This window comes from Typopeltis vanoorti, chromosome 21, assembly GCF_054136105.1.
Source record: "Typopeltis vanoorti isolate ZY-2024b chromosome 21, IOZ_Tvanoo_1.0, whole genome shotgun sequence".
Lineage (NCBI taxonomy): Eukaryota > Metazoa > Arthropoda > Arachnida > Uropygi > Thelyphonidae > Typopeltis > Typopeltis vanoorti.
In genome coordinates this window covers 44,975,958-44,992,874 of record NC_143569.1, presented here as the reverse complement: position 1 = coordinate 44,992,874, position 16,917 = coordinate 44,975,958, and the positions used below count along the sequence as shown (strand labels likewise).

Here is a 16,917-nt window from a genome sequence, read left to right as displayed (position 1 = left end):
TTTAGTACTGCTTTTTTTTTTCATTTAGCATCATGGACTATACGTCAAAGATATTGTGCAGGAAATGATTGCATATAAAAATATGAAATGCGTGGCCACATAGAATTAGTTTCACTCATAACGGATTTCTTCTACATTTGTTATCCACGTATTTTTCAGTAAACTTCTTTTTCTTCTTTCTTTTAGCTTCAGCTTGTTGCGCCTTCAGCACTTCAATGTAGGCAGACTGTCTATTTGCTTATTTGGCCTACCAACTGGTCTTTTCGTATTTAGTTTCCAGTCTCTAGACAGGTTAACTATTCTTTTGGGGTCCACATTAAACACGTTGATTCCATTCCAATCTGCTCTCTTTTTTATCCATGCATTTATGAGCAGTAATTGACATTCTTCATAAATCTTTTCATTTTTTATTCTGTCACATTTTTTGTTCACTATTTTTCCTAATGTTTTCATTTCACATGTTTTATTTATATCCTGTATTTTCATATTCTTGTTTCACATCCATACGTCAATGTTGGTCGGCCTACTTTGTTTCTTTTGTTGCATCTTTATTTTTCCATATTATTCAATTTAGACATCCTGATAATTTATTAGCCTCCATGGAATGTTCTTTTACTTCATCCTGTATTATGTTTTCACTGTTCACAAATATTCCTAGGTATTTAAGTTTCATTACCTGTTCCGGTAATTTTCCGTTTAGTTCTAATTTACATCTGTTTGGTTCTTTTGCAATTGCCATTGTTTTTGATTTCTCTGTTGATATTTGCATATTAAACTGCTGCATATATGTCGGAGTTTAAATAATTGTTTTTGGAGATCATCTTCATTTTCTGCAAGCAATCTACATCATGTGCACATCTACCGACATTTAAAGTTTTAGGTTTTTTTTTAATTTGCATGAAAATCAACAGCCGAGAGTTAAGTTTTAAAAATGTTCTCTGTCTGTTGTGTGTTTCTTTGATTTTTATTTTAAAATTCAACAAATGTATTTAATTATGGGTATTTTCAAAGTAGGTGACTATCTGTACTTATCTGTAGGTGACTATCTGTACCTATCTTACTAATCCTTTACTGTGACTGAGATTGTTGTCTTTCTGCATCGTACATGAAACTGACTGAAGCATTATATATACTTGATTGATTTCTTGATGATGCCACAAATTGTTTGCACACTGCATAGGGTCACTTTTAAATGGAAGTCTCACATAAAACCGTAACCTGGGCTTCACATAAAAATGTCGTAAACGGAGAAGTTGCTCTAAAGACCAAACATGGAGCTTTCATAGCTACTTCAAACATCTAATAAACACTGCTAGTCTCACTTCGGTTACTGAAATTCATCTGCCATCTAAAGACATCCACAGTAAGATTCGAATCTGAAATCTTTTAAGTGTAGAGCAGGCAGAAATTATAACCACTGACTAATCAAGTCGGTATAATAAATAGCCATCCGGCTTTGAAATACTTATCTCATTTTAGATTAGTAGCAAAATGGGTTAAATGGATTTCACTCTGAATAAAGTTTAAAAAAGAACGTGAAGAAAGAAAATAATAGAAATTCCCTATAATAGTATAGTAAATAGTTATAGTGATGCATACAAAACCGAGGAAATAAAGTAATTTCAAACAAAACTTTAAATATAAACATACACGCTTGTTTGACCATAGATGTCGCGCAAAAGTTGGCTTCAAAATCTGGAGATTATAATATTCATATGCGCAATACTTGGATTATATGTAAACACTGACAAGACACAAACAAATAACTTTTCATGTTCTTAAGTATTTTCGGTTATAAATATTTTGGACCTACAATCTTCTCATTGTCATAATGGGGTGTACGCAAATGTTCATTGTCAGACAGGGACAAAATAAAATAAACATTAAACTTGCATTATTAGGAAAAAATTGGGAAACTGGTCCCAATTGCCCCATCAGTTATGGCTACTATACTATAGAAAATAACAGTTTTTCATCCCCAACTTAAATCGTTAGAAAACTATTTTATCGTTCTAAGTGGTGACTCCTGACCGCCTTGCATACCTTTTCTCCACTTTGTATTATTATATTGATATCCAATATGGGTTCCCGCTAAGGTAACTCACACATGCAGGCTTTTAAATTAGATAATAAATCAGACTTCCAAGGATACAACTAACATTTTTCTGTTGTTAACTTTCTTAGAATCTTGGACTTGCCAACACAATCAAGTGAAGTGTACCGATAGTCACTGCATCCACAAATCGTTGGTGTGCGATGGGAAAGTCGACTGTCTATATTCTTGGAGTGATGAAGAAGGATGTCGTAAGTATGATTATAAAGGATGATAAATGATTCTTAACTGATTGCACAATACTAGTCAATAGTTAATGCGACTGATTGCCTTTTGAAGTATTGTCCTATGAAAACTCAAAGGAAACCTAGAAACGAAAACTTTACTTGTTGGCTTGCTTCATTAATCAACTACAGGCAATAACTGCCGAAGTGCTTCCCTTTTCATTTATTTTCAAAACGGATTGTACTTAGTCTGTTACTAACATCAGCATTTACAACTTCACTTACAAATCTAAATTGTTGTAAGTTGATATAAATGCGAAATATATAAATATTAGACAAATATATATTTTATTTATATGTATTATAAATAATAATATCAAGTTCTGTAAATTTTAATATAATTAATATTTTATCTTTTTAAAAACGTACCTGAAGACACTAAAATAAGTCTTACTGTTTGTTTATCAAATGACACATTTAGTATATTATCCAAGTAGTTCCAAATCTACCTTCAAGAACGTATTTTTTATTGCAAAATAAAATCTTTTTATTATTATCATCAATTTTCCGATAACATTTATGTTGTCCGAAAACTGCTCGCATACGATTGGTAATAGTTTTACCAATGTATAGAACCTCCACTGACAATTATACCTAATTGTTTTCATTCCTTTCCTTTTCTTTCTTTCTTTCTTTCTTTCTTTTTTTTTTGTATGTGATTTCCTCTCACAGATGGTTATAAAACCTTTCAAACCCACAATACATTAGTACCATGGATGGGATAAGGATTTTGTTTATTAACTTTATATAATTTTCGCATTTTTAAAATTGATTGCTTTATATAATCTGGAAACGTCCATGGGCAAACAAATATCGAAATATTTCAATATTGCCTGAAAGTTAGCATTTCATAGGAATCACTGTTACCCTTTGACTACCTTCTTCTTATTAATGATTATCATTCTTAAATGAGACGATACAAGTAAATTTAGAAACAAGACAGGATTTCTGAGACTATTACAAAAGCGCTGAACCATGAAGAAAAACCAGAAACAAATGATCGTGAAGTAGACTGCAGAGTCGTTTAGCAATAACTCCTTTCCATTTTCCTCTAATTGTTTAACGACTTCGACGACTCGTTTCTGCATTCTTCTTTTGTCACAGTTCGAAATAGGATTCTTGTTTAGGTTGAAGTGAAATATTTCCATTACGAGCAAAAATTAATTCGTCATTAGAAACACTTTTAAAGATTAATAAACCAAAAACTTCTGGACGTTCATTTTTTAATGAATTAACTTCAGCTAATTGAAATATCTTCCTTTTAAGTCTTACGCAAAATGACGCCAGCACACTGCTTCGTGGATAAAAAGGTCGGAGAAAATAGACATGACCATAAGATATTCTGAACAGTAAGCGAATTGATATCTCCAATAAACTCTTTTTTTTTTTTGGCTAGATGGGTGAAGCAAGCATGCTTTTCATGTTCTCCTTTATCTGTAGAAGAAAACGTATGGATGGGGTGTTATTGAGCTATAAGCTCTGATCATGGCAGGAGGGTAACAGCAATAGCCGAGCTTCAGTTAAAACTTCATTGGCTGCAGCGTTGCCATCTATTACCCTCCCTGGGTACCCATTTAAGTCTCCTCGTACGACATGGGGATACAGTGGGACTGATATGTAAGTAAAGCCTTCTCTAAAAATTAGAACGATCCCTAGACCACTCAATAGTGGCCGAGAGATCGTCCAACTCAGTGTTGATTCCACTCAGTGACAGGCCCCCCCTACCACTGAGCAGACAAGCTTCCAGATATAAGTGAACATGACTATCACAAACATAAAAGACCCAAGGCAATCCTGCTCTCAGCAGAAGAGAGGTAATCCCATAGTTCACAATGTGCGAGCATAAGGCTCACAACTCCCTCCCCTCCACACACACACACACACACACACACCAATCAAGCTTCTCGACACAGACAAAGGGGAAAACAAAAGCATTTTATGCTTCACCCAGCAAGCTGGTGACGTTGTTGTTGTTGTATTGTTTATTAGGGATGGATCCCCGTGTGTGCCGTGCCAAGAATAGCGTCACTGCAACCCATGCATGTGATAAAATGGGATGAGTTTCGATCTCTTAGGTTTCTTTCAAAATTTTGCTCCCGGTGAGGGGAGTTTTGATTTCGGGGATTTTGCCATGAGAGAGCATTTCGAGTCTCTGGGGAAGGTGTTCTCTTATATCTGGAAGCTTGTCTAATTAGTGGGTTCGAATGAGAGTGTGCCTTGCTGAAGATCTTTTCCGCATGGTCGTGAAGGAGGGAATGGATGTCTGGAGTTCCGGTTTCTCTGCGGATCTGCATGTTTCCGATGAACCATAGGGAGTCCAGGATCATCCGTAGGCACTTGTTTTGTATCCTCTGCAGTTTCAAGATGTTAGATTTGGATGTGTGGCTCCATGATTGGGGATGCATATGTGACTACTGGTGGTATTACCATCTGATATAGTACCAGCTTGTTGCGTGTATCCAGTTTGCTGTTGCGGTTGTTCGGGGGTGCAGTTGGGCTATGACTCTGGATGTCTTTGTGCCTATGATCTTAATGTGGCTGTTTAGATGAACTCCAAGGTATTTGGTTTCTGTCTGCCATGGAATCTTTTTTCCGAGGAGTTGACTGTCTCATGCAGTCAACTCCTCGGAAAAAGTTTTGTGTCTGCTGAATAGTATAGCTGAGCTTTTGTGGCGGTTTACTTTATCCTCCAGTTCGAGAACCATTTCTCTAGCTTTGTGATGGTGTCCTGGAAACAACTGATCGCCAGGTGTGTGTGTGTCATCCGCGTATAGGGCTGTGATGGTAGTCCTCGGATTTTGTGGGATGTCGGCCACGTAGACTGTGAAAAGTAGGGGAAACCAACAGGGATCCCTGTGGTACTCCTGCCAAGATTTTGTGCCTAGTTAAGATGGTGCCATTTATTTTTATCTGCATGGATCTGTCGGTGAGGTATGCGTTTATTAGCCGGATGAGGTTTGTTGGTATGTTAGCCTTTATGGATTTGCAGAGTAGGTCTTGATGCCATACCTTGTCAAAAGCCTTGGCAACATCCAGAAAGAGCGCAGCTGTGTGCAGGTTTTAGTTGTATCCCTGTGTGATGTGTTCCACTAGTCGGTGTATTTGTCGCGTCGTGTTGTGTACACGGCGGAAGCCAAATTGTTCGTTTGGTATTATTCCTAATTTGTCTGATTTTTCTTGTAGTCTTGAGAGGATGATTTTTTCAGCAATCTTTCCTAGGTTGGATAGCAGGCTGGTGGGACAGCAGCTTTGCGGAAGTTGTGGATTGTTTCCTGGCTTTTTTATTGGTACGATGTCGGCTGCTTTCCATGCAGTGGAGAAGTGTTGTATTCTTAGTATTGCATTGGTTATGTTAACCAGGCGCACAATATCCTTTCGAGGAAGTAGTTTGATGATTCTGGTTGTAATTCCATCTAGATCTGAAGCTTTTTTGTTGTATAGATATTTTATGATTTTGGTTATTTCCATTGGATTAGTGGAAGTGATGCTGTCCCTATAAGGACTGGCTTAAAGGGGCGAAGCAAGAACGCTTTTTATCTTCCCCGTTATCTGTAGAGGACAGTATAGGGATAAGGTGTTATTGAGCTATTAAATCTCTGATCATGGCAAGAGGGTAGCAGCAATGGCCGAGTCTCAGTTAGAGCTTCATTGGCTACAGCATTACCCTAAAAAAGGTATTATTCACCCAACATCATCTTCAAGTGATGCTGTTCTTAAAAGAACTCGGCGATGGACTGAGTTCTTGACTCTTTATCCCGTCATCTGAATGAAGAAAATCTGTGTGGAGGAGGTGCTATTGAGCAAAAAGCTCTAGTCATGGCTGGGTAACGGCAATAGCCGAGCCTTAGTTAAAACTTCATTGGCATTGCCATTCGTTACCTTGGATGTCCTTTTTCCAAGTGACGCTGTTCTTATAGTCCTTATAAGGACTGGCTTAAAAGGGCGAAGTAAGATTGCTTTTCATATTCCCCGTTGTCTGTAGAGGACAGTGTAAGGATAAGGTGTTATTGAGCTATAAAGCTCTTATATTGAGCTATAAAGCTCTCTGATCATGGCAAGAGGATAACAGCAATAGCCGAGCCTCAGATAGAGCTTCATTGGCTGCAGTATTGCCATCCATTACCCTCCCTGGGTACCAAATTTAGTCGCCTCTTACGACTTGCATTAGCTACATTGGTGCTATCCTTATCCCGGCAACCACACAATTGACAATTGATATTTATGTATTTAGGGGTGAAGCAAGATGCTTTTCATATTCCCCGCTATCTGTTGTGGTTACAGTGAGGGTAAAATTTATGAGCAGTTTGCTCGCCCTGAATGGGCAGCATGGAGATTATGCATCGCTATGAGATGCTAATATAGCTTTTGGTCTTCTATATTTGAATATGTCCGTTGGATCGTATGCTGCAGCTTGCTGAACCCAAATCGTTGGGATGTGTGGACGTCTTTAGGAAAAACTTGGTTGCCAAGGACTTTAGAAAATAGAAAATATAGGGAATATTTGTGTCTCTGTGGAGTTGATTGTTTCTAACATACCACGGGGCGTTCAGAATCATTCTCAAGTACTTGTTCTGCACTCGCTGTATTTTGATAATTTTAGCATTAGAGGTGGGGCTCCAGGACGGAGAGGCATAGGTGATTATAGGACGAATCGTCATCTGGTATAGTTGCAATTTGATTCTGTTGCTGAGCTTGCTATTTCTATTAATTATCGGATAGAGCTGAACTATGGCTTTAGGTGCCTTTGCGCACGTAGACTTGATGTGTTGGTTGAAAGATAGCTTTTTGTCGAGAATTACACCCAGGTAATTTGTTTCTGTCTGCCAGGGAATTTTAGTATTGAATAGTAACACATCTCCTATGGGAGACATTGGCCGTTTTGAGAAAAGAACGGCTGAGCTTTTCTGGGGGTTGACTTCCAATCTCCACTTAGAGAACCAACCCTCCAGCTTTAGAATATTTTCTTGAAGCTTTCTAATGAAATGGGGGTCTGAGTGATCTAGTTAATATTGCCGTATCGTCCGCATACAGGGGCAAAATGGAAGTCATCGGATTGTGCGGGATGTCTGACATGTATATAGAAAACAGCAATGGAGCCAGTAGAGATCCCTGAGGCACTCCAGCAAAGATGTGGTGCTGGAGGATGTAGAACCGTTGATTTTTACTTGCATTGATCTATTCTGAAGATATGAATGGATTAAATGAACCAATTTTAGTGAGGTACCGGCTGAGATAAGTTTGTGCAGGAGTCCAAAATGCCAGATTTTGTCAAATGCTTTGGATAAGTCTAGGAAAATAGCGCCTGTGCACTGGCTCCAGTTGTAGCTGGTGGTGATGTATTCGACAATTCTGTGGATTTGCTGGTTAGTGCAATGGTGTTGCCTAAAACCAAACTGTTCTTTAGGGATAATGTTTAGGTCATTTACTGAGGTTTGGAGTCGTAAGAAGATGACCTTCTCTGCAACCTTACCCAGATTTGAGATGAGACTGATTGGACGATAATTTTGCGGTAGGTGTGGGTCTTTGCCTGGCTTATGTATAGGAATTACGTAAGCTAGTTTCCAGGTGGAAGGAAAATAGTGAAATCTTAAAACTGCATTTATTATACTGGTCAGGTGCACTACTGCTTTTCGGGGCAGAAGTTTAATCACCCGATTAGTAATGCCGTCTGGCCCAGGAGCTTTTTTGTTCTTTAATTTTTTAATAATGTCATATATCTCAGCAGGTGATGTTGGTGCAATATGGTCAGTTCTGGTGATAGGAAGTTTGAGTGAGTGTCTGACCTTGCTGTGAATCTTATATATGTGGTTAAAGTCAAGGTTTCCATACGAAGGCCTGCATTGCTCCTGTAAGTTGTATGCTATAACTTCTGCTTTGTCTACATCTGTGTGAGCAATCTGTGTGAGCAAGGCCCTGGTCAGAGAATATTGAGGGAAGGGATCTGTCTTTGTCAACCACACGGGGATTCTTCAAACTGTTCATAGAGAATATAGAGAATATATGATTAGGGTGTAACTTATAAACTGTTTAAATTCAATGCTTATGCCATAAAGTCATAAACAAATGCATCATTACAATTTAGAATGTTATAGATCCATCTATATTTTATAGCCCGATATAAAAAACTTAAAATTTTAAAAGGATAAATTTCAAAATATTTAAGTTTCTTTTTATGAGTACCTATGAGAATATAACATCCGGCCGGCGTTTGAATGCCAAAGATAAACTCTCTGGTAAAGTTTGAAAGTTAAGTCTTCTCTTTTTCTATATTTTGCTATAAAATATGGATGCATCCATAATATTATATTTTAGTTATCTTACTAATGTCAAATTAAATAATTTCAGCGTTATACTTTGGTAATGTACTAATTAGTAAGCAATAAGTTAATCATGAATTAATTATTAAGCTATGTGTTGTTGGCAGTTAGGCCATAATTTAACTTATTCCTCATTTTTTAATGTAATAATAAATTACCTCAAAAGAAATACATAATAAAAACATAATTTTTCTTTTCGCCTGCAGCTTTCCAGTGCTCAACAGCAGAAGAACGCTGTATATGTATCGATATCACCATTGACTGCACCGGTGTGGGTCTGGAACTTCTACCGGATGGCATCGAATCTGCGATATCGCGTTTGTATGGTTCGAGACCTCATGTACATCACTTTTATTTGGCAACTTGTTCTTTTAAAATGACTGACCTGTACATTATCCCATGATGGCATTATTAACTTTGTTGTATTAATATTACTATTAAAGTTGATACTTATTTTCATTTTAATGTTATTAGCTTTAATAAAAATAATTCATTGATTATTTAATAAGTTAAACTTATATTTTCTTAATTTTAATATTATATAATTTTATGTGTCAATATAATAAATGAATTTATATTTGTATGAACTAAGTTTGAGTTTATAGAGATTTTAGTATAACGAATATAATTGTATATAAACATTTTTCCTACAGTTTCATCCAGTTTTCCTCCTAAGGATTAAAATCTCCAGTTTTTTGAAAAGACATCAGACGTTTTCCTCACCCCCCTTTTTTTTCTTTCCATAATCTTTCATAAAAATATAACCAAGTCCCTTTTTTTGTACAAGAATTAGTTCTCGCATCAAAGGCTTTATTTATCTGCGTTGTTTACGTAGCTCATGAGATTAGTCTGTGGTTTCTTTTAATTTTGTTTCTCTACTAAATTATGTTAAATAGAGCTTTCTGAAGTTAGTGAAAAGCATTGTTATCCCCTCTCCGGATTAAATTGATGGTTCGAATATTTGGTACTTTGTGAAAATAAAAACAAGAACAGTTTCATACTAATATCAAGTTTCTATTTTCCAAACAAAAAGTGCTTCGCTATTTTCTAACCGCTTAAAAATGCGACGGTTGTTATGAAACAAAATTATTTTCTCTAAATTTATTTTTTATTCGATATAGTTCATAGTGAAATAAGTCTGGAAGTGAATAAAGTTATATAGATTTTGAAAAAGCTTTTGAATTTGTAAAATGGGATAAGATGGTGGAAGTAATGGAAAAGATTGGTATAGATTGGAAAGACAGAAGGCTAATTATTTCACTATATATGGGACAAACTGCCATGGTTAGAGACATATATGGTATAACAGAACCAGGTATCATTGGACGAAGAGCAAGACAAGGCTGTTCTCTGTCACCAATTTTGTTTAACATGTGTTCCGAAGCAATGTTAAAAGAAGCAGTGGAAAATTCGGGAGAAGGAATAAAGATTGAGATTGGAGGAAGACATATATTTGCAATAAGATAAACAGATGACAAGGCATTACTATCAAACACCGAAACAGGACTACAACATCTGTTGAACAGATTACTGGAATCCTGTATCAATTATGGAATGAAAATTAACATAAGAAAAACAAAGGTAATGAAAATAGTAAAGGAAAGAGGCAAATATGGATATTAGAATAAATGAAGAAAAACTGAATCAAAGACATTTAAATATCTAGGAAATATGATAAGTGATGGAAGATGTAAAAGTGACATAAAAGCAAGAATAGCGATGGGAAGAGATGCCTTTAGTAGAAATTGGGATTTACTCAGAAGTAAAATGGACAGAAACCTAAAGCAAAGACACTAATAAGATGTTATATGTGGAGCGTTGCCCTCTCTGCAGCTGAAACTTGGACATTGAAGAAAGAAGAAATTAAGATTTTGGAGAAGGATGGAAAAATCTAATGGATAGATAAAATAACTAATGAAGAGGCCTTAAAAAGAGTAGAAGAAGAAATAAGTCTGCTAAGGAGGATAAAAAGAAGAAAGGGACACTGGATCTGACATTCGGAGAGGAAATGGAATCATCAGAGATGCCATCGAAGGAACAATAGACGGAAATGACCCCGCGGAAGAGTAAGGAAAACAATGCTAGATCAAGACAGGTACACAACCTTGAAAGAGAATGCTCAGAACAGAAAATAGTGGAAGTAAAGTCTTTGCTACTAAGAGAAGAACCTTCTCAATTGCAGAATACTTAAGAACTGAAGAGAAGAGAAGATAGTTCATTATAGAAGTATTGGATTAATTCAAAACGTTTCACTGTAAGTTAGTTTCCACCGACTGTTAGTATGCAGTTTAATATATTTCAAGAAATTTGGCTTCTTGCCAACAGAAAGAAGATGCAAAAGAGCATCGGTAAAACGTTTATATGAGCTCCCTAAAAAACGAAGTGCTCCCTAGCTAATAAAAGTGCGTGTACGATTTTGTCTTTAATAGAGAAACCAGAAACGAGGTTTAAAATGGAGAAGTCAAATGTACGTAAATTTGATTTTTACCTTACAAGATTTACAATCCTTCATGCTTTTACCATTTTCTATTGGAAACGATATTCGTTTCCCGATTTTTAAAGATTACTGTAATGCTGTACCACTGAATTAGAAATTAGTTACATTAGCGAAGAGAAATCACTTGTCTGGTTCGATAGCATTTTTCCATTTTAGTATTACAAGCGATAAACATAAAATTGCATTTACTATTATCATTAAACATTATACTGTAGTTTATTTGAAAAAGAACAGAATAATAAAAAGTAAAGTAAATAGAAAGTTTAAACTCCATTTATTTTCTGACATTCGGAAAAATTAAAAGAGTCAAAGAGATTACAACGTATGGTGCTTGACTACCTGATTGAGAACAAGGAAATTATACCTTGGAGGGTAATGGATGGCAATGCTGTAGCCAACGAAGTTCTAACTGAGGCTCGGCTATTGCTGTTACCCTCCTGCCATGATCAGAGCTTTAATATCTCAATAACACCTTATACCTACACTGTCCTCTACAGATAACGGGGAAGATGAAAAGCATTCTTGCTTCGTCCCTTTAAGCCAGTCCTTATAAGGAACGTATGGTGGTATGCGACAGCGGAATATATATATATATACATATATGTATGCTAGTATAAAATGTATGTAGTATAAAACGAAGAGTTTATCTTATTTAGGAGATGCATTTTTGGCTTAGATGTTTCGTTTGGTTTGAATTTAATAGCGAAGAAATTATGGATATAGAGCAGGCCTGCACAACTTGATTGTCTTTGAGGGCCAAACCCAATTTGAACCACCTGACATATCCCCCCCCCAGATCACTTCGAATGTAGAATCTTAGACTAGTCCACTACAGCTAAACTTAAGTAAATTTGTTAGTAGGTCTACAGTAAGTACTAATTAATATGCATATTTAAATTTTTTAGAGAGTTACAATTAAAATTAAATCAAAATTATTTACAAACAGATATGGCTGCAAAATTTCTCAATAAAAACCACTTAAACATAAACACAAAATTTACTAATTTCACTGAGAATATCGCACTTATTCACAGTGAAATATCAGTGACTGAATGTCACATTATGACATTCTGAATGTCACAATGTGGCACATTGCATTTCTTTGTTGACACTATTTTATCAAAATTTGGTGTCATGTTTGAAGTGGCCGTTCTTAATATGGCCTCTAAATTGATATCACTTAAAGATGAACGCTGTTTGGTTTTGTTCAAGTTCATGACCGAAAATGTTTGTTCACAAGTATATATGCGACAGCGGAATATATATATATATATATATATATATACATATATGCATGCTAGTATACATTTCTGACATTCGGAAAAATTAAAAGAGTCAAAGAGATGTGTAGGCAGTATCCAACAAACTTTTAAATTTAGCATGATCCTGAATAGAATAAAACTCTTATAAAGTACTCTCCCTGTGCTTGACCCGATAGTTTTCAGAACACTGGAGATCAATAACTTCCATCTGGAGTTCGACAGGTAGATTTCCTGCTTCGACAGAAAATGCATGCTCAATCACTTTTATGCAGACTTCGCCTTCATTACTCAATGGAATTCTTTTCTGAAACTCCTCACTTAGAAGTGATATGTGCTTCTTATATTTTCCACCCGCCATTGAATGATATTCTGATGGAATATTCTGTCGACAAGTTAAGAAATGTGACATATCCCCCCCCCTTAGCAAGTTGATTTTCCAACAAAGTTAATTTCATTTTGAATGCCTTTATAAGAGACATTAACTGAAAAACAAACTTATTTTTTTCTTGAAGCTGTACGTTAAGGTCATTCAAGTGATACAAAATGTCGCACAAAAAAAATCTTGATTCCATTCTTCATCCATTATTTCTGGGAATTTTTCCACATCTTCTTGAGATTCCAAAAATTCAGCTAGTTCATTTTTTAGAGCGACAAAACTTTACCGCGGCTCAACCAACGTACATCAGTATAGTATGGTAGATCCCCGTACTCGGCATCATTTTCTTCTAGAAACGCCTGAAACATTCTGTGTTTCAAACCCCGAGCTCGAATATAGTTGACTAGAGCAAATACTACTTTAATCACATGATCAAACTGCAAAACCTTTGAACCTAACACCTACTGATGAATTAGGGAGTGAAATTTTGTCAATGGTTTACTTACATACTGTTCAATAAATGTTACAGCACCAACATTTTTTCCACACATAGATGGGGCACCATCAGTGCAAACCGCTAATACATTCTTGAAATTTAAGGATAGTTTTTCGGTTACACACATCTTTACATTTTCTGCGATCTCCTTTGTTCTTCCTTTCATTGAACACCAACCAGCAAGCTCCTCTGTCACCTCAACATTCTTATTAACGCCTCTTGCATATATTAAAAGCTGTGCAGTATCTTTCATGTCAGTACTTTCATCCATTGCAAGCGAATAATAGACAAATACACTAGCCGATTTTTGCAGGTTATCTTTAAGATCCTCGGCAATATCAGCCACCCTGCGCAGAACAGTCATACGGGACAAACTGATATTTTCAAAATTGTTTTTCTTATCAGGACACAATTTGGAAATGGCAATCATCAGACACTTTTTTATCAACTCTCCCTCAGTAAATGATTTGCCAACACAAACTATTTCTTGTGATATTTTTAAGCTTACCTTTGTGGCAATTTCATTTACAGATGTCACTTTTTAAAGGCTTGTTGCTCACCGCTAAGGACTTTCAATAACTTTGCTGCTTTTATTTGCTTTTCACTTGCATCCAATTTTCCAAGGTTAGGATGTTTCGATTCAAAATGACGTCTCAGATGGTACTCTTTCGGCACAGCGATAGACTCCCGGCAAACAATGCACACTATTTCGTCCTTAAACAACTTAAAAAAATATTTGTTTGTCTACTCAGGGTTAAATGCTCGATGTTTCGAATCTATTTTACGCTTTTTACTTAAGCTCATTGTGTCGAGATTGACAAAATGATGAAAAACTCATAATAATGCAAGTTATGATAACAGTTATATATTGCTCCAGTTACAACCAACCACTACACTGCCAAAGCCAGTCAAAGCACGGCAAACTTTGTGTAATAGGATTCATTCTCGTTCGTAGACATTAAGTCGTTATCGCGGAGATATAACTTTGAATTTCCCCGCATCGACTAGTGCTAACAAAACCTCGAAGCGATTGCAATAACTTGTTATAAATACGACAGTGGAAATAACTCCAAATGCAATTTATTTTCTAGTTGAAATAAGCATGATTGCGACATTAATCACATGAACGTAAACATGGCTTAGTAAAATTTAATTCAACGCTAGGGAAAAAATCATCTAATTTCATATTTCCCCGTATGATTAAATAATTGAATCAGGCAGATGGGCCAAAATAAATAGCATTGCGGGCCGTATGTGGCCCGCGGGTCGTATGTTGTGCAGGCCTGCTATAGAGTATACTGCTTGTATTCCTTTCTGGAAGGTTTTGTTGTGTGTGTGTATGTGTGTGTGTGTGTGTGTGTGTGTTCTGTTAATTCTGCTAAAAGCAGAATTAACAGAACACAACGTTCCGGCCAAGTATCCAGTAGGATACTTGGTCGGAACGTTGTTTTTCAGTCCATGTTCTGCCGGTATTTCAAACGGCTAAAAAATTTCACGAAGACATTCGCAGACCACAGTCGACCGTCTAGCATTGTTTCTTGCACTGACTGTACTTTGTCCTTCCATAGTCAAGAAATAATAGGAAAAGGCATACTTCCCTCCATAAAACATTGTTCAGGTCCAATTTATTTCTTCATTTATCTCATTTATAAGCGATTGCTTCTGTAGAACAAGTGAAACCCTAAATTATGGTCCCGTGTTATATCCCATCCTGGATAGTACAGTGCATCCAGGATCATCCTCCTACACTTTGACCTCGCAGTTATATGACCAAACGAGCAAATCTGCTCACAAAACTCTGATAATTTTGTGTGCATGCATTCTTCTTGGGTCTTTGTCATCGATCAACTGAATTTAGGCACATGCCTGACTGACTAAATCGACGTTATTTGGATCACGATCTTTGCATATTATTGCGCTCGCACGCGCACGCGCACACACACACACACACATCAGATCAGATCTGCTGCCCAACAGCGATCTGTTGCATATTTATAGCTGATGCGTCTTACATGTTGTTATGGAATGATTTAATTTAGCATCTTCTGTCTCAAATATTTTCAGAATGAATGTATAATGCTGAATAAATAACAACAAATTGCTAAAATGTAAAAAAATTACTAGTTTTCAATTTGTGATGTTTTTATATGCTCTTTAATATTTTCTTATTTATGTTCTCTTTCTCTCTCTCTCTCTCTCTCCATATTTCCTCTTTTTAACCTTCAATTTATTCCTATTTCATAACAATGAAATAACAGTCACTGATGATTGACTAAAGTTATATTAATGCTTAATCCTTGTATAATTTAAATATGATAATTAACTGTCTTGAACACTGAAACCTAAGTATGAAAGCATGACGTAGCAATGATTATAAAACATGTTTTTCGTTTAATTTTTAAGTATCATGAAGAATAACAGCTTTGGAATGAATTTCACGCACCACTCCTTTATTGGGATGGAGAGAATTAAATATTTGTAAGTATAATTTAGTTGTTTTTATAGTTGTAAATTCTAATTGATAGAAAATACTTATCTTTACAGTAAGGTTCACACAATCACAAGTTGCATTAATTTTTATGTTGTACTTCTAAATATTAAATGCACTAAAATACCTGACAATTTTAACTAAATATACATCAGCTAAATGAAATAAACAGCATTGACTTACAACAATGCAGACGTCAACTTAGTGGGATAAATTTTTAAGGTTGTCAAGATTCGGTTTGCACTATGAACTAAGAGGAAAAAACTTGCACCCAATTCTTAAACTGGATAGATTAGCTTCTATTAGCAAAAGAAAAGAAAAAGACTGAGCTGCTGCCCCATATTTTCACTTATAAAACACTGTATAGATTATAAGTTGCCTAGTATTGAACCTTAATCTAAATACCTCGTCATTTCGGAGTGGTATTTTATGTTTCGATTATAGTAATGTTACAGTTACGATTCACGAAATATGATGAGGTTGTTTTTTTTATTTATTCTTAAAATTTTCCTTTAAAAATAAGGCTTCATATCGATTGGGTTCAACTTAAAAACTTAAGACGAGATGGAAAGAATCGTTCATTTAATTTATCTTTAGAAGAATATACAAAACAAAGAAGCAATTGCAAACTCGACGAGGAAATTGCTTCGAAAATAAAAGAGAGGATGAAAAATGCGCACATCCGAGCTTTGACTTTCTTTTATATTTTATCAATAAAGAAAAATGATTCTCTTATGAGCCTTATTAGTATGCACATGTGTATCTTGATTCATTGAAGTTCTTTGTAATTTATGCAAAGCAGATCCTTATTTATTTGTAATTAAAACGATTATGGAAATTACCTTACGTTAAAAGATAATTTTCCAATAAAATTCTTGTAGTATAGTGACGTCACTCATCATCATCATAGCTGTTGAACGTCAAACCATTTTTGGTTTATCTATTATTTTGTTTTGTTCCGAGTTATTCTGTTAAGTTTAGGTACTAAAATAAAATTCTTGAAGACGAAATTAATATCCTTACACTAATATGAGCAAAGGGCCACAAATACCGAATTTCAACAAATATGTACACGGAGTGGATATATTATTTCCTTCCACGTTGTACTTTTAAAACTTTTCCAACTAATACAGTCCTATTTAAA

The 16,917-nt window shown here is 35.6% G+C and overlaps 1 protein-coding gene across 1 annotated transcript in view; it reads left to right on the top strand.

Moving 5' to 3' along the window:
- The window catches only part of LOC150094815 (G protein-coupled receptor GRL101-like), a 149,867-nt gene that overhangs the window by 84,788 nt on the left and 48,162 nt on the right, over positions 1–16,917 (top strand). Inside the window, exon 11 of the mRNA XM_090411668.1 lies at positions 8,861–9,041. Within this exon, the coding sequence (XP_090267794.1) occupies positions 8,861–9,041 (181 nt within the window). The remainder of the gene's footprint in view (positions 1–8,860; positions 9,042–16,917) is intronic.